The 18784-nt window shown below is 39.0% G+C and overlaps 1 protein-coding gene and 1 long non-coding RNA gene across 7 annotated transcripts; one reads left to right on the top strand and one right to left on the bottom strand.

Moving 5' to 3' along the window:
• Positions 1-604: 604 nt before the first annotated feature.
• LOC123327994 lies at positions 605-16975 on the bottom strand. 5 transcript variants are annotated; one of them, XR_006542670.2, is made up of 6 exons: positions 16643-16975; positions 16158-16363; positions 15783-15974; positions 12634-12733; positions 11696-11822; positions 605-979 (listed from the first exon to the last, which is right to left on the bottom strand). It is a non-coding gene; the product is annotated as an uncharacterized LOC123327994 (long non-coding RNA). The 5 variants fall into 5 exon arrangements; XR_006542669.2 differs by having other exon boundaries at positions 11696-11781; positions 15822-15974; positions 16643-16972; XR_006542666.2 differs by having other exon boundaries at positions 11696-11781; positions 16643-16971.
• CCDC196 (coiled-coil domain containing 196) lies at positions 4755-18488 on the top strand. 2 transcript variants are annotated; one of them, XM_025295344.3, is made up of 10 exons: positions 4755-5136; positions 5241-5393; positions 6653-6749; positions 8067-8117; positions 9747-9824; positions 10027-10110; positions 10631-10690; positions 11058-11199; positions 18038-18096; positions 18282-18488. In XM_025295344.3, the coding sequence occupies exons 1-10, from the start codon at positions 5087-5089 to the stop codon at positions 18399-18401; spliced, it is 894 nt and encodes a 297-aa protein (XP_025151129.3). In that variant the 5' UTR covers positions 4755-5086; the 3' UTR covers positions 18402-18488. The 2 variants fall into 2 exon arrangements, with proteins under 2 accessions (XP_025151129.3, XP_044780775.2); XM_044924840.2 differs by lacking the exons at positions 4755-5136; positions 5241-5393 and adding an exon at positions 5450-6475.
• The last annotated feature ends 296 nt before the right edge of the window (positions 18489-18784 follow it).

Below are 18784 nucleotides of genomic sequence, written 5' to 3'. Positions count from 1 at the left end.
AAAATGTATACAATTAATTTTAAAAACCCATATGCAATAAAATCTAAATACACGAAGAAGCTCTTCTTTAACAGTCGAAATTTTTACATTTTCTCCTTTTCCTCTTTGAATGCAAATTTCCATCCCATTTCCCCCACAGAATTTTATTCAAATGCAACATATTTTATGCTTGAAGTCTCTTTTTTATCACCCTATCATTCTTTTATGCAAAATATGTATGTACATTGAAATTTTATTTTTTATTTCCTGTCACCTTATGTTGCTAAATGTTGAAATTTCTTCAGAATTGCATTGCTGCTGCTAAGTCACTTCAGTCGTGTCCGACTCTGTGCGACCCCAGAGACGGCAGCCCACCAGGCTCCCCCATCCCTGGGATTCTCCAGGCAAGAACACTGGAGTGGGTTGCCATTTCCTTCTCCAATGCATGAAAGTGAAAACTAAGAGGGAAGTCAGCTCAGTCGTGTCTGATTCTTAGTGACTCCATGGACTGCAGCCTACCAGGCTCCTCCGTCCATGGGATTTTCCAGGCAAGAGTACTGGAGTGGGGTGCATTAGCATTATAGTTATTAGTAGTACACACTGACAAAAAAGACATTTTCATATTAATTTTTAATTACAATGAATTATGTTGGAAATGCTTCTATTAATTTGGTTGGTAGACTGTTTCCCCCCTATTTAATTTTTGTATTCATAGGTTAATATTATTTATGGCTAGAATAAAACAGACCAGCACTAATTTTATTCACATTTTTTGCTTTACATACAATGTTCCCTGAAAGAACTTGTTTATACAAATAAGCAAATAAGAATGGAAGATGTTTTGTTATAGCAGGGTCACTCAGACCTTTGAACTCTCTCTGAATTATAAGCCAAAACCCATATAGTAATTTATCATCAAAATTCATATTTAATAAAGTTAAGCTGATGATTTGATTATGTCATTCTTCAATTCTGTTGGAAGAATTGGAAGCCACATGACCTGCAAAAGAATTTGTAATCTAGTCACTAATAATCATTCACTCTAACTCCAACACCAACACTGTGGTTAGTTTAAGGTCTTAGATGTTTATACACATTCACCAAAGCATACCACTGAAGTAGGATAAGTCATGGAAGATTTCAGATGGTTGAAAGGTTTCCATTTTAACAAGTGTAAAAGTGTAATTAGGAAAGGGGTGACAGGAGAAGTCATCAAGGGGCATTTTCAGGCAGATCCATTTTAATAAGTAAGTACTTATAGAAACCCAGAATCAAGCAAAATCACCTGAAAACAACCCTTGTTTTTGCGTTTCTTGAAAAATCTTTATGAACATTCACGTACCTCGGTTTGAAGACCATTATACTAAGTATTTGGATACACTGAGAGAATACATTGTTTTCATAAAGACCTCAACTATAACACAGAGAATTCAAGAGTTCCAAAATTTAATCTTCCTCTTCTTAGCTACCTGGGTTCACTCCAATGTAGGTGCACCCTAGCCTGGGACAGCTCTAGCACAGATTAAAGTGAAGCAGACCAAAAATGGTTATAACAAGCAACACAGGGAGATGTGGGTGATCTTTAAGAGCCTACAAGCTTTTGCTATTATGATTTTGCCAGCACTTCTCTCCTTACTTTAGTTAATGGAATTCTTATCATCTCCTCAGGGGTTGAAGTGGCTCTGGGTCAGAAAGGACCAGAAGGTCCTCATGTTTCTTCCCTGAGGCATTCTGTAATTTTATTGCTACAACCAAAGCTGAGGGAGAGAGGGTAGGGGAAAAAAAATTTTTTTTGCTTTAATATGAAAATAATTGCCTCTCCTCTTGGAGACGTGGCTTAATTAAACTAATCTGATTTTCTACTGGTAAAACTAACATGAAAATGCTACTGCTCTGAGTTCTCTAATTATAGAGCAATCACACTTTTTCTTAACAGATACTAAAATCAAATGCTATAATGTTGGATGAGGTCATTGTGAATAGCTTGTTATAAGGCCTATTTTGAGGTGTCACATGAATTTCAGTGAATATTGTGCAGTGACAGGAAGCAACAGAAAGCTTACTGCAGAAAAAAAAATATGAATTTCTACTAGAATTTATCTAAAAAGTGATGAGGTTCTACAAATTATTTCCCAAGAAGTGTGTTCACTGACCATAATCTCCTGTTCTTCCATCCCAAACTCCTTAAATTCAACTCCTTGGTTTCCCCTCTTAGCTACCGCCTTTTTCATTTTTTTTTCCCTGCATCACCTGAATGATGATCAACCTTTTGCTGGTTACACTCACCAGCCCTCTCAGCCTCCCTACACCCTTGAACTTCTACATATCCCTTCTGCCAAGTCACAGCTCAGAATCAAACAACCATCTGCTCTCTCTACTACTGCTTCTAGTTTGCCAAGTACTGCTGGAGAAACTGTATTACTACCAATTCATGCCGTAACAGATCTGCAATTCCCAAACTGACCTTGACCCTTAGCACTACTTGGCATTCCTTTCCCTCTTGCCTGGTTGACTTCCTTTTCCACTGCTCAGGTGCTATGTCAAATCGCAAGTCAGTACTCTTTTGAAGTTTCCTACCATGCTCCCTCAATCAAAAGATGACCTAAATGTCTACTTTAGGAAAAACTAGCATTCACTTTCTTTTCTTTCCACTTCTAATGGTCATCTATAGCTTCACCCTCCATGCATCTGTCCCAGAGATAATTAATAAGTTGATTTTCTTCCATTCCATACTGTTGTTTGGGGGTTTGGGTTGATTTGTTTGTTTGTTTGCTTTAAGCTCTTAAAGTCTGTGTATGTTATTACAAGGAATTCTTCTTGGAAGTCATATTCCAAGTTGAAGAAAGGGCATCAGAATGTTAGGAAATTAAAGGTGCTGATTGGCTATAGAAAAGAGCACATCAGAATAGCAAGTGTTCTACTTTCAATCATTCCCAACCAAGGACAGAAAGGAAGGTGAGTTGGGATGCTGTCTGTGCATTAAATGTTTTAAAATTCTAACATAATTCTGCCAACCAAATGTTACAACATGTAATTTAAAGAGGTCATGCTTTAGTGATCAATGCCATTTTTGTCCTCTATTTGTAATACCTGCCACATCTACAATCTAAAAAGCTACTACTAATAATTAGTCCACTTTGTTCCTTCTTTTAACTGTATGGAGTTTGCTCAGACTCATTCAACCCAAACTTTTCATGGGCACTCCTAGGGCAACCAATGTGAATTACATTATGTTGCACTTGATACGGCTATTTTAATTTGGTGTCACATTACAGTAGCTATCATATAAAACTTACAAGTGACACATATATGTTTTATAAAAAATATTTGTAGAGACTGCCTAAAGAGAAGTTTTTGTATAGAAAATACTTTATGTACCCTTAAAGTGTATATAGTTTGGGGAGTCTTCTCCTTCCAAAAAAGAATACAAAATGAGATACAGCGTCTTTGGAAGAGGTCTATGAAAATGAAGGACTCTGAAGCTTAAGTTTCATTAGCATAATATAAATCATCTTTTTTGTATTTGACCTCTTAGGACACAAAACAATCCCTAAATCCAAACCATCCAAAAATTCACTAAAATGTAAATACCTGACATGAGCCAGAAGCTTCACATAACTACATCTTATTCTCACAATAGACCTTTTAGTTTGCTACTTTCATTTTTGTAAGAGTGGAAACTGAGACAGAGAATACAGTGACTCACTCACAGGCAGTGTACTGCTCACAGTGAAGCTGAGATCCAAACCAAGATCTGACAAACTAAATCTTGTTTAATTTTCACTACATTTTCACTGCCTTTAAGGTTTCCCAAAAGACAGAAAGTCTAAGTTACTTTGGAGAATGCCCCTAGAACATCCCCGAAAAGGCTCACTTGAAATTAACAAGACAGTTCACACTTGAGAATGTTATTGAAAATATGGTCCTAAAACTGTGTTTAAAGAGCATAAAAGGGATTCCCCCAGTGGTCCAGTGGTTAGGACTCCATGCTTTCACTACATGGGCCCAAATTGAATCCCTGGTTAGGGTACTAAGATCCCACAAGCCAAGGCCACAAACACACACACACACACACACAAGAACATAAAGAAACAAAACAAATGTATAACTCTTAAGAGTTATCCTCTGATCACTACCTGAATAGAAGAAAATGGAAGATCTTAAGGAAATGGCAACCCACTCCAGCGTTCTTGCCTGGAGAATCCCAGGGATGGGGGAGCCTCGTGGGCTGCCATCTATGGGGTTGCACAGAGTCGGACACGACTGAAGTGACTTAGCAGCAGCAGGAGCTAAGAGAAATGTGATTCTAGTAGGGCGAGGAAAGTGAAAGCAAATTCAGAACCTGAAGGGAAGTCTAGAATTATAGCCTCTCAGGAAGGAATTTGGTCATGGGGTGATCTTTTACATGAGCTTGTACAAACTATCCTCTTGTTACATGTCTGGTATAATTCTACTTTGCCATTGTGATATATCACATTTTAAAGATAAGAAAGTAATGACAATTGGCTCATGTATTACATTGCTCAATATTGTACCCATACCTTGCCTTTGCCAGTTTGGCCTCTATTTTTTTAGATATATGCTAGAGATATCCCCTTCTCCTCTGAAGACTCCCGAAGGTAGATGCTTTGTCTTTATCTTTTCCTCACTCACAGAATCCAGTCAGTACTGTGCCCTACAGATAGTAGGCACTCTATTCCCTGGCGGTCAATTGCCATGGAAGATGGTGTTGATGTTATTTTTGACAAGCCATCATTCTCTAACACAGTAGGAATTCCATAATATAGATGTTTTATGATACTGTCCTATTCAGTCAAAGACTTCAGAATAAAACTGTTGGCATTGGCTAAAGCTAAGGCAAGAACTGATCAGATGTCGTTAGTAGTATTTTCAGTCAATAATCTGTCACTGATGTTCAAGTTACTTAAAAGACCTGTTTAATCTGTGGTCTTAGCGCCATTGTGACCTCAACCTGTAGCTAACATCAGTCCAGTGCAACAGGAGTTTCAAGAACAGCAGCACAAAAACGATGACTTAACTGAAAGGAACAAGAAGGCACATATTTTCAAGAAGATCTTTTTTATTCTTGGAGAAGTTTTCCTTCAAGATGACAAGTGCTTCAAACTCTCCAGAATTTTACTTATCTTCCAAAACAAGGTAAGTCTATGATGGAAGATGCTGAATGGTAACTATCCAGGAGAGAGAAGAGGGTCTCTGTGACTAGTCCAGGATAAGGGAAAATGTAGTGTTTTTTCCCACAGAAGTTCTAAATTAGATGACAACTACTTGAAGGAGTTAAATGAGGACTTAAAACTGAGGAAGCAGGAACTGCTAGAGATACTAAAACCTCTAGAAGACAAGAACAACCTGTTGTTTCAGAAGTTGATGTCTAACTTGGAGGAAAAACAAAGAAGGTATGTGTTCCCTTTTCAGGATTTCCTAGAAGGGGAAAGGCAGGAGAACTGGATTTAGTGATGATTATTTACATTTTTAAAAAGGTTTAGTAGCTATAGTAGATTAACAAGAAAGTAACCACAAAATCAGAGTGGCAAGGAATCCTTTTTTCTTTTAGTAGAATTAAATATGACTCAGCTCATCTCACAGGGCTACAGTTACAACATTTCTTCCCAAGGAAAAGATAAGAGGCTTCAGTATCCTCTGTGTATTAGGGTCACACAGACAGCTGCCCATTCATGTTTGTGGAATCACCTTAGGAGGCATGACTCTGCTCTTCAAATGCCAAGCAGTGGAATGGCAATCATTTCTGAGCATCAAACTCCTCTGAATTAGGGTCTGGCCTTACTCTTAATAAATGCACTAGGCAATCAAGGTCTTAACTCACTCACTGTTTTTGGAATCTACCAACTTTCTTTTTCCTTCCTAGTCCTAGGGAATCTCACTTTAATGTGTCTACCTTAGCAAAAACACCTCATGGAGCTTGGACTTTTGGAAAGCAAAAGTCAGGCAGAAAGCTGTGAGAACAAAAGCCAGGCAGAAAATTGTGGTCAATCAACAGCTGCTTCCAATCCAGAAACTTAGCCCTCTCAGGGCAAGGGAACACAAAGGCTTGCTTCTCCACTTATAATTAGAGAGGGGAAAGTACAAAGAGGGAAAAGTACAAAGAATATAAGCACAAGTTAATTAATGCCTTTGAAGAATATCCTCTCTTACAGTCATAGGCTTGATATTTATCAAAAACTTTTTGATGGCTTGATTCTCTAGAGGCTACCATAAGGATATAAGTGGGTTCCCCAGTTAATTCCAATGTTTTTATATAGAAAAGCAAAGCAGGGGAGAGGACAGGGAATGATTCTGAGATTTATCCTCAAGTTTCTCAACCTCCTTCTTCACAGAGGTGAAAAATGCCCCCTTTCTACTCCAAAAGTCATACAGCAAAACCTCATCTAAAAGGGTCAAGAGGAGTTTCACTAGCTCTTGGAGACCTAACTTTTGAGTGTTTTAGGGCACAGAATTCACTCCAGAGCACATACCTAAGGTAAATGTCAATTAGGAATGAAATTGGAGAACCTCTATGTCCAGAAAGACTTCCACAGCTCCTGTGATTTCAGCCCCCATCTCCCTCTCATGGTAGAATAGTTTCTAGCTGGTCATGGAATATTAGTATTTCTCTTTAGGAAGTATTATGTTTATGCTATCTCTTTTTTCTTTCTAGTCTACAGATCATGAGGCAGATCATGGCAGGGAAGGGGAATGATGACTCCTCAGTCATTGAGCTCGTTAAGGAAGCAGAAGAGATGAAGCAGAATCTGGTAAGAGGTTGGTGGGCACTCTAGGGGATGGCCTTCTGAACAGGGCTCTCAGTTCCACAGCTTCAGACAGAGTGCTCATCTGTAGCATTGGTGCTCCAACACTCATAGGTCCTTGATCTAGGAAGTCCTGGTTGAACCAAAGGGAGTCAGATGAAACATTGGAAAGAATAAGGACTGCTGCTGCTGCTAAGTCACTTCAGTCCTGTCTGACTCTGTGCGACCCCATAGATGGCAGCCCACCTGGCTCCCCCATTCCTGGGATTCTCCAGGCAAGAACACTGGAGTGGGTTGCTATTTCCTTCTCCAATGCATGAAAGGAAAAGTGAAAGTGAAGTCACTCAGTCGTGCCCGACTCTTAGTGACCCCATGGACTGCAGCCTACCAGGCTCCTCCATCCATGGGATTTTCCAGGCAAGAGTACTGGAGTGGGGTGCCATTGCCTTCTCCAAGAATAAGGACTAGCTAGTAAAAATTCTATTTCTTTGACTTTTAGAAAAACTTTCCATCTAAAGATTAATGAGTAGAAGCACATTCAGTTCAGTTCAGTTCAGTCACTCAGTCGTGTCTGACTCTTTGCGACCTCCATGAATCACAGCAGGCCAGCCCTCCCTGTCCATCATCAACTCCCGGAGTTTACCCAAACTCATGTCCATCAAGTCGGTAATGCCATCCAGCCATCTCATCCTCTGTTGTCCCCTTCTCCTCCTGCCCCCAATCCCTCCCAGCATCAGGTCTTTTCCAATGAAAAGCACGTTGCTGCTGCTGCTGCTAAGTCGCTTCAGTCGTGTCTGACTCTGTGCAACCCCATAGACGTCAGCCCACTAGGCTCCTCTGTCCCTGGGATTTTCCAGGCAAGAGTACTGGAGTGGGGTGCCATTGCCTTCTCCGGAGAAGCACGTTAACCCCTCACATTTCAAAATAAATAGAACATACCAAAGTAAAAGGGAAGAGTGTGAGAGACTCTTTAAGATTTTTAAAAATCAACAACAAAGGATCTTAAAAATGAGAAATTAGGGGTCTGAGTCCCAGAGAAGCTGTCATATGATCAGGAAATGTGAAGTAGTGCAAGAGCGAGGAACTCATTACTATATTATTATACCACAATTACCGTAATTAAAGTTATTATTCCAAATTGTTATTATTTTTTATCATCATCATCAATCTCATCTCTCATGTTCCTGGTTTGAGGTGAGGCTCATTTATTGCCTTCCTCTGTGGTTTATTATGCCGCTGCCCCCTGTTCACCCCATTAGTAATTTCTTCTAACTTTAATAAGACACACAAATTTGTGTTTGCTTGGATTTTCCCCTCCAACAGGAAAGGAAAAACAAGATGCTTCGGAAGGAAATGGAGATGCTGTGGAACAAGGTATGTGTGTGTGCCTCTAAGGATCTCTTGGAAAAAGAGAAAATTCCCTTTTTTCTGGTCCACATCCTCACTTTTTCATGTCTCTGTTTCCACACATGCCTTATTCCAATTCATTCTTTAATCTTTATTTTTAAAACTATTATATCATGTCGCTCTTCTTATGAAAACCGTTTACAGTTATTCCTTATTATGGCATAGGCTGCCTCTTGCCACCTTTCTAGTCTCCTCTCAGAGAAGTGCCCCCCTCTCACACTGGCCTCCACATATCAAGACCTTTCCTTGCTCAAAACTTTTGCCTTTGCTTTATCCCTGGGCTGTAATGCTGTTTTCTTATAGTTGACTCATTCTCATCCTCCAGGTCTCTGCTTAAACGTTACCTCCTCAGGGAAGCCCTCCTTATTTACTCCATCTGAAAAAGGGCATCACCCTACCCCTTACTTTCCATTATACAATTCTGTTCATGTCTTCCATAGCACTTTTTATAAGTCCATTATTATTTTTTTGTGTTATTATTATTTTATTTGCTTGTCTCCCTGCCCTGCTCTGAAATACATGCTTCTCCACTATCTTGATTGCTTTGTTCATCTTGGAATCCCTAGCATTGTAGCACAATGCTTGGCACATAGTAGATGATCAATAAATGGAAGTTGAATGAATAAATACCTAGTTCTAATTCCCCTACAACTTTGCAACAATCAAGGCACAGTTTAATATAAAAATGTTATGGCCTTTTGATGGGAAACCAAGCAGGGATAGAAATTCCTTCATGCACTTAGCCTTTGGGATTCAAGAGCTTTTTCACATATTATGAGATGGAATAGCAGATTGTCTTGTGCTATACACAGGTGTGTGTCTCTAACAGCTTTTTCCATCTCACCTTTCCACAAATAACTGGTATACTATCAAGGCCTATATCTTGTACTGAGATCTGTTCTTAGTGCTTAGTGGGAGCTACACATCAGGTCTATGAATTATGAGAAATTTTAGTTCCTGAGTTCTTGAATACTAATAACAAGAAATATGCCAGCACTCTTCCTCTGTCAAAGTCCAGTTTCTCCAGAGCTCCCGAAAGATTTTGTGTAAGGGATGTCCATATACCCAAGCTTACCCTACTGATATTTTTAGGCAATGAGAAATGGGGAGACAAGATCATCTGCCTAATGGTTAAGAACACAGACAAGGAGTCCAAGAGATCTGGTTCGAGTTCCAGCTCCATACTTCCCTACTTGAGTGACCCTAAACAAATGTCTTAATCTCTCTAAGTCTTGGTTTTCTGATCTATAAAGTAGATCAGAGATAAAAACAGCCATGTTAGGATTAAATGAGAATGTTTGTAATGCGATAGCATAAATAAGTAAAGGAGTAATTAGCTTACTATAGTGATTGGCATATGATAAAGGCTCAGTTAATAGTTTTTATCGTTATAAAGTACACTCAAGAGACCAGATAGAAAGGCTCACTTCATTCTGAACCTCCTTTGGTAGTACACTTTTCATGTCAGACCCTGAGAGGTTGCTAAGTGGCAGTAATAAACCAGTTTTGCTGGCTTTCCAGTTGACCCATATTGGCTTTCCACTTCCCTCACAAAGTCCCACTAATTTAAATGTTTGCCAAAATGCCTCTCTACAGACATTCAACATGGAACAATTCAGTGATGAAGAAAAAGTACTGCAAATAAAGAACAAAACAGACTTACAGGATGGAAAGGCAAGTGGACAGCATAGTACTTAGAATTTCAGAGTTGTGGATGCTACACAGATGGAAACAGCCTGTTGACAATCCAGGCTAATTTGGGTAGATAGACAGGTAGGAGCTGGGCCTTAAGGGTATATTGGATTTACTGTTGGCTGAGACATTCTATTTCTTTCCTGGGACCTCCTATTCCTTTAGCTCTCTTCTCTCCTCCCAGGCTCCCAAAACCCCCTCATCGTCTAAGAAGACCAAGAATGAACTGGAGACATTGTGTGCAGAGAAAGGGAAGGAAATAAGGAAGGTAGTATGATCTTTCTGGAAGCAGTGACTTTTAGAGCTGAGAGATTAGAAATCTTTAATGTAGCAATAGTCTGCCTAAACTATGGTGTGCTCCTGAACAGATACAAAATTTTATGGGAGATCTGGTTCCTTTGGGATGCTACATTTGAGTCAGAGTGGCATTGCAAGTTTCTTGTAAATTATAATAGCTAGGGCAAAGTAGGAAAAGCTATGCCAATAATGACAAATTTGAAATAGCTATGTGATGTCAAAATACTTGTTAATTTGTTTTTGAATGTATATTTAGAGATCATGCTTCTCGTGACCATTCATTGATAGAAAAAGATCCTATTCATTTAGCTTTCAGCTTTCAGAGAGTAGGTTTTACAGGTGGGGCCAATTAAGAGGACTAATGCAGTTGAAACCAATATATTAGTGAATCTACGACACCATAATTTTGCTATAAAGTCTTTGCAGCATTCTGAGAGAACTGATTTCTGATCTCAATTTACTTTGTCACCAGAGGCTCTTTCTCCCACCAGGAAAAGAAACAGAGGAAAATGGAATGGGTCAGGTATCAGGAACAAGCCAACATCATTCAGGTACAAAGTCTTCCAAGGCTGGACATGGGGTACAGTTCCATCTATGCAATATAGAAGCTTTTAGTTACTTAATGTTAAACCCGATCCACTCATCTGGATTACTGGCTGTCATGCTAAAAGAAATGTTTTGTGGGAAGATGGTTGGAGAGATCTATCTCCAGCTCCACCTTGGGTATAGCACTTTTCCCCTATGATCTTGATTTTGTTCTATTTGAAATGGGAAAAGAATCACAAATACTTTCTCCCCACGTTTACAGACTGAGCATGATAGGATCATTTTAAGACTTATGAGTAAAAAGGATTCAGGTAGTAGTGGATTTAGAGAACAATTCTATATGAGTATTCTTGAAAAAATGTTCTCTTGTAGAATGACTTTAATGGCAAAGTGATTGAGCTGAGAATTGAAGCCTTGAAGAACTACCAGAAGGCCAATGATCTGAAGTTATCTCTGTACATACAGCAGAATTTTGAGCCAAAGCAAGAATTTTTGAATCTTCCCAGATCCCAAGGTAAGTACAATATCATAGGTGCATAATTTGAGGTTTGTCTTGTTTTCCACTGGAGAGTCCATTACTTATAAAGTGATAGCACAATGCCGGGCACACAGTAAGTCAGTCAGCAGTGTTTTAATAAAGATTATCACTATCATCATCATTATTATTACACTGAAGCTCTTATATCAACATAAAGATTCTGCTGGAGGAAATAAAATTTTCCTTTGTAAAGACTAAGTCATACATTGTGTACTTAGCATATGTAGAAGATACAGAATTGACACCTGAAAAAATATTAGTTTTCTCCTCCCCGCCTCTCCTTTCCTAGGAATTAGAGTAGTTTAATCTCACAAACCTTATTGGAATAGACTCTGCTACTTCAGAATGGAAGACCAAAGAGACATCAGACAATGGTTGTGAGTTTCACCAATGCAGATATTCCTCTGGGAGTTTCAGCATTTCCCCACCCCAAAGGATTTATGACATTGTTAGAGGAAATCATATAGCTTACCATAAGAAAATGAAGAAATGGGACTTCCCAGAAAGCCCACAGGTTTAGACTTCGCTATCCTGATGCGTGCTGTGCAGATTCAATCCCTGTTGGGGAAGCCAAGGATTTGGCCACAAGGATTTTGGTCCTTGTGACCAAAATCCCAAAACATAAAACAGAAGCAGTATTGTAACAAATTCAATAAAGACTTTAAAAATGGTCCACATTAAAAAAAAAATCTTTCCAAAAAAATGAAGGAATGGTCTCTGAGGGGCAGGAAGAAAGGATACTTAAATTTTCATGGATCTATGAATCTGTGTAATTTTTTAAAAAGAGACATGCAATAAAAAAATCATGGCTAAGAGATGCCAATGTTTTAACAATATTAATGTGTATGTCTCTAATTTCTTCTCAATCTTATTCCCTAATGACTTGAATAGGTTATAAAATCATTTATAGCACAAAGATTAAATAAATGACTAAATCAAGGCAAAGTAAAAATAAGTTGAAGCCAGGTAAATACATGAAAATGTGTAATGAAATACACAGTCGGTACAGGTAGGCTTCAAACTTGATTCTGAATTTCCCAGAAAAGGAAACATGGATTTATGGTGTCCACAAAATAAAAATAAACCAACCCCTCAGAAAAAACACAGCTTTTACTTTTACTGAAATGAGAGAAACTTCTCCTCCAATCCTCATCATGGGGAGAGGACACTCTAATATGTGTCATGTTAGCGAACATCCTCATCAATATTTCTAAGGTAAATTCAGAATCTCAATTTCTAAGACTGGTTCTTATCTACTCCTTGGCACAGTGTGATAAGAGATTGTTGATTTGAATTTTTTTGTAAGTGATGGATCAGTTCACGAGGATTTGGTCCATGCCCATAGCACTCTGTTGAGCTGAATTGATCCATATTTAAAAGGTAGAAAATCTAGAGACTGGAGGAATCTACCTGTCTTTCAGCCCATGTTCCATCCATATTTTTCTTTTAACTTTTGTTTTGATAAGAATTGGAAAGCAGAAAGCTTGAGGTTTTCCTCTCCAATAAGAATCTGGAATACAACCAGAAGCAGTATAAAGTCATTAAAATGTGAATTAAAAAGATAGAGGAGGGGGAGGGTGATGAGGGTGAGAGATCCATGTCTTATTTCATTTAAAATTAGCTGAAAGTCATCTCAAGGGATCCATAGAGTAAGGAGCCAAAAATCCTTTTATTCTGGATTCAAATCAAGTCAATAGTCAATAAATAGTGAAGGGTTCCATTCAACATGATCACCTCAGAAGATTTTTTCCCCGTTGCTTTCAGAACCCTGAATCTTTGAACTCTGAACTAGAACAGCCCAGAGATCAACATCTCCTTTTCTCTTCTCTTCTCTTAAGCTTCTGGAGTACTAAGTGATAGGGCCCTAAACTGTTCAATTACCACAAGTGCATGTAGCCCCAGGTATGTGTAAATGTGTTACCCATTTCTTGTGTGTTATTGATTTATGGATTGCACATGCATTGGATACTGATTGCAGGCCAGTTTTATTTTCTAAAACACATGCATACAAAAGCTTTGAGTTTGTTTGAGACCAAGTGGATCTGAAATCTAAGTCCTAAATTTTGGTTATATTGATCTATTTATAGCCTAGTGTTTAATTAATGAAAAGAAAACAAAAGAAATACTAATTTTCTTCAATGAGGGATTTTTAAAGTAATTATATTAAGATATGATTACCAACCTGGAGAGGGAAATGGCAACCCACTCAGGTATTCTTACCTGGGAAAGCCCATGGTAAGAGGAGCCTAGCAGACTAGAATCCATGGAGTCGCAAAAGTCAGACACAGCTTAGGAACTAAGCCACCATCACCATGATTACCAACAGTGATATGATAGGGAGGTGGTTTGGTGGGTGCTCAGTGTTTCCCAACTTCTGTGTCACTTGAACTATTTTTTATTGTTTATTCAGTATTTTTATTGTTTATTAAGTATTTTTCTGTTTACATTCACTTCAATTTCTTAAATACCTTCCTTGAAAATAAAATTGTATTGCTGTTTTACATGAAAAAAAAAAAGCCTATAGTTTTCTATAATTAAAAAGTAAACATCATAAGTGAAAGTGAAGTTACTCAGTCGTGTCCGACTCTTTGCGACCCCATGGACTGTAGCCTACCAGGCTCCTCAGTCCATGGAATTTTGCAGGCAAGAGTACTGGAGTGGGTTGCCATTTCCTTCTCCAGGGGATCTTCCCAACCTAGGGATCGAACCCCGGTGGTCTCCTGCACTGCAGGCAGTCGCTTTACCATCTGAGCCATCAAGGAAGCCCAAACATCATAAGTATACAGAAAATAAAATTTTAGTATTCTAACAAGATACTGAAGCCTAAGGCCTCTTTTATCTTTATTAGGAAGTGAGATTGGAGAAGGCAATGGCACCCCACTCCAGTACTCTCGCCTGGAAAATCCCATGGACGGTGGAGCCTGGTATGCTGCAGTCCATGGAATCATTGAGTCGCACAGGACTAAGCGACTTCACTTTCACTTTTCACTTTCATGCATTGGATAAGGAAATGGCAACCCACTCCAGTGTTCTTGCCTGGAGAATCCTAGGGACGGGGGACCCTGGTGGGCTGCAGTCTATGGGGTCGCACAGAGTCGGACACGACTGAAGCAACTTAGCAGCTGCAGCAGCAGCAGCAGCAGGAAGTGAGATTCAGTTCAGTTCAGTCGCTCAGTCGTGTCCAGCTCTTTGCGACCTCCATGAATCACAGCACACCAGGCCTCCCTGTCCATCACCAACTCCCAGAGTTCACTCAGACTCATGTCCATCGAGTCAGTGATGCCATCCAGCCATCTCATCCTCTTTTGTCCCCTTCTCCTCCTGCCGCCAATCCCTCCCAGCGTCAGAATCTTTTCCAATGAGGCAACTCTTCCGCATGAGGTGGCCCAAGTACTGGAGCTTTAGCAAGATGTAAACAGTTTTAAAGAAAACCACCAAATTGAAACTTTTCTTCTTGATGCCATCAGGGTTTCAACTTTGAAAGAATCGTAAAGGGAGTAGTTATCTCACTATGATTTATAATATTTAATGCTGTGTTCCAGCACCTCCTAAATTTATTGCAGTTGCCTCATAAAATCATCTCATTATCAGATTTTGGGAAATAGTAATTCAATGGGTAAAAGCACTGGATTTGAATTCAGATACATGACTTACAGGCCTTACTCTTAGGCTCACCAGTGAGATGACCTGGACCAGTCATTTTGTTTCAGTGTTTTTCTTTATCTAAAACAACCATAACACAGTATAGAGCAAGTTGAAAACATATAGTTTGTGTAATCCTCACGATGACTCTTTGAGGTAGGCATTATAGAACAAGAAGCTGGTTCAGAGAAGCCAGGTTTCTGACTCCATATCCAAAGCTCACCTCCTAAAATATTCTGTAATTGACAGTGTTCCAGTATATAATTTGTTATGACTCTTCCAGCTCTAAAGTCTGTGATTTGGATCCAGGCCAATCACCTGTTTGATATATAATCCTCCCAATAAAGAATCATACCCACAACATTCCTTTTTTCAGTAACAACAGAAATGCTAGTTTCAAGAGGTTGACAGATTTGTAATTCTACAATTATCCCAGTAGGTGGCACCAATCACATCCAGGCCTCTAGCCCATAAACGGTGGTAATTCAGGAAACTTTAGGGACCCATTGATTTTCTATGGCCCTTAGACAAAATGTACTACCCCTAAATATCAAATGAAAACATTTAAAAATCTGTTTGTGTTTCCCACCATGCTTCATGACACTGGGGTGCATTACTGGCAGCCTTGATTATACCATATTAAATTCAGTATTCTGCTGCAACATCCGTAACTATCATTTCACTCTATAAACTACAGGGGCCTCCATTCCAAAAATGGCCACTGTCCACTTCCTCCACAATCGCTGTCTAATTCTGTTTTTATTTTCTATCACAGATAAATCAGGTGATTAGGACAAGGAATTTAAAAAGTCAGGCAACTGCACAAGGTGGTGCTTTTCTTGAAGTTGAAGTACTTGAAAGTGTTCCTGGATAATGTTCCTTTTCCTCTAGTTTCAAAAGAATTGAATGTCACAAACCTGTGGTAAAGAATGGATGGAATGTAATTTTGGACACACCTTCCAGCAAATCAGGGTACAGGCCCTTCTGTTACAGGCATTTCCAAGCAGAGGGAGGGTTTTATTTTCCCCCACTGCTCCTGGCCAAGAATTCCTCCTCTCACATCAATCGTCCTGTGTGCTGGTTGGCTGCGTCACAGTGGTGTGATCGACCTGGTTGGCAAAATACAATCCTCTGTTAATACTGACTTTGTTACACTTCAAGCAACCCCTCTTTGCAAATTCCCTTGAGGCCCAGGTTGCGGTATTAGCATTGTCAGTCTCATCTGCTTAGCATACTGCATCTCCTAGTCTTACAGAAGAGAAGAGCATTTTATAGCCTGGGTGAAGTTTTACCTTTTGGTCTCACCAGAGACGAGTCACATTTGAAGGGATTTACTTCCAGACCAGTTGTAAAAAGACAGTTTGACCCAGAGTATACGGCAGCCCTGCCCGGGTTTCTGTAGAGTCAAGAGAGCAGTTCTTGGCCTTTGGCAGTCACCTATCTTAAGAGAGTTCAGGCATGTAGCCATCTTTAAATTCAGCTGAGTTTCCCATCACACCTGCTGGTGATCAAAAAAGAGGTTTAACAGAACTGGCGATAAAACACTTGATTCTGACACCCTTGCTTTTCTCTCCTCCCCTACCCCGTCCCCGAGCTCCCTCCCCAACTTTTCACATTTCCTTGAGGTCTTTTAAGAAAGAAGTTTGCATGTGAATATTTTGCTCCACTTATAAATTCAGATGAAATCCCAGTGCGGTGGGAAATGAATACTCTTGAGACTTTATTTATTCTATAACTCCCTCTGTTCTGAAAGCAAGTCTTTCTCCCCAGGTTTAACCTTTACTTCACTTCAGCATTACTCTTCCCGATGGCCGAAATACACTCCCAGAGGTGCTGCTGAAAGGAAAATAGTAGTGTTAAGCTAAAATTCTAAAAGGCAGGGGCGGAAACCCACAGCTAGCTCAAACCTGGGTCCTTGATAAATAGCATTGCTCTCAAATACAGGTTTTTTAAAGCTTTGCTGCAACTTGAACCTTTTCAATGTCAGTGTTAGGTTCATGGTATTAGTAGGTCATGAAGTTAATTTCTAAACTAGGTCATTCTTTCACTTCTTATAAAACCCCATAGAAGTCCAGGGGAGAATAGAAGTCTTCTTTCCTAAACATAAATTTTGAAGGTTGAAAAAAATGTAAGCTGTACCTTTATTAATATTATTATTTCTTCAATGAATGACAATAGATTGTAAACTTTTTTTGCATCACACACTCAGGAGAACAACAGGTTGTCTAGAATAGGGTTGTCATATTTAGCTAATAGAAAGAAGATGCCCAGTTAAGTGTAAACTGAAGATAAACAATACCTTTTAATTTAAATATGTTTTTTAATATTTAATTTAATATTTATTAACATTTTTTAATATTTAATTTAAATATGTGCTGGGAGTGTTGCATGGGACATACTTATACTAAAAATTATTTGGTGTTTATCGAAATTTACATTTAACTGGGTATCCTGTATTTTAGTCTGGCAACCCTCACCTAGGACAGACTCACCACAGAGCCTGTTTAGCACCCCGCAATTCTCCCTTTTCCCCTTTTCATTGTCTCCTGTGTCCCTTTCTCTCTGTCTGGGCCTGTCTTTTTTTCTGCCTCCTCTTTCTCATCCCCACCCCCACCTTTATCTTTTGTTTGTTCTCTGCTGTCCACCGTTGGCCATGTTTGAGGAATATCTGGGTTATCAGAGGGTACACAGATATGTATGTGAGTTATCATCTCATTTCTTTATTTAAGGGGGGCTTTGGAGGAGATGGGTACATGTATATGTAAGAGTGAGTCCCTTCACTGTTCACCTGAAATTACCACAGCATTGTTAATCGACTATACCCCAATACAAAATAAAAAGTTTAAAAAAAAAAGTTGTATTGGAAGTATCCTTTTTAGGCTCTCAAAATAAAATTGTTTTTATTTGATGTAATCCTCAAATGATTTTTTTTCCCTGTGGGACATGAGCTTTCAAGAGAAAAAAAAAAAGATTTGCCACTTCTACTTTAAAAATATTGCTTGATGAAGTTATTTTCTAAAACATCAATAAAAAATCCTTATCAACGTTAATACCAGAGTCAGTCCTACAATGATATGATACTGGGCTGAATGCTAACAGACTTGCAACTAAAAATAAAACTAGTGTTTTTTTACTCAAAGAAAGCTCTCATTTTCCTAATTTTCCCCATCAGGTACCTTGGACACGACAACTATGAGCAGAGCAACTACCTGCAAAAATGAATCTAATGAGGTGAGAATTACTTTGGTTTTCGAAGTCATTTTTAAAGGCTTGAATAGACAGTAGGTATAGAATTTTGGAATGCATTTGTTAATGTACATTTTAATTTAATATTTGCATGGGATTTGCAAAGTGAGTACCAGGAAACTTGGGGTTTTAGCTGTCTTTTTTTTTTCTTCTGTTTTTTCCTGTCTTAGAGATTTCTGGGATCAAAGACCTCCACAGAACAACAAAGAGCTAAAGGAAGTCAGTTTGATGATGCAAGAGGGAGGCTCTTTTTTCTGAGGTCAAGGCCAGATGAAGTGCTGAAGGATTAGAAGGCTTTCACTCCATTTGCTTTGGATAGCTCTAAAGACTAGGCACAGCCATTTGTGTTAATTAAAATCTTTCCAGCCTTTGTTTTAGTGCTGTTTTCACTCTCTTGCTCCTCCGAAATGGGTGGAAATGCTAGTTAGGTGCTTGGCCTTATGCATGTCAGAAATTTAGTCATTTAGAATAAGCAGCCTCTGATTATTTTGATAGCTTTTGATTTTTGAAATGACTAGATTCAAACCACATTGTATGTTGTTAACAAGTCCATAAAAAGCTGCTGCTCTCCACCTCTCAGGGCTTCCTCTGGTGCCTCAGGGGCAAAGAATCTGCTTGCCAATGCAGAAGACACAGGTTTGATTCCTGGGCCCGCAAGATCCTCTGGAGAAGG

The sequence above is a fragment of the Bubalus bubalis genome, chromosome 11, assembly GCF_019923935.1.
Source record: "Bubalus bubalis isolate 160015118507 breed Murrah chromosome 11, NDDB_SH_1, whole genome shotgun sequence".
In the NCBI taxonomy this organism is placed as follows: Eukaryota; Metazoa; Chordata; class Mammalia; order Artiodactyla; family Bovidae; genus Bubalus; species Bubalus bubalis.
Note: the sequence above shows the minus strand (reverse complement) of the source record. Positions and strands in the feature narration are given on the sequence as shown.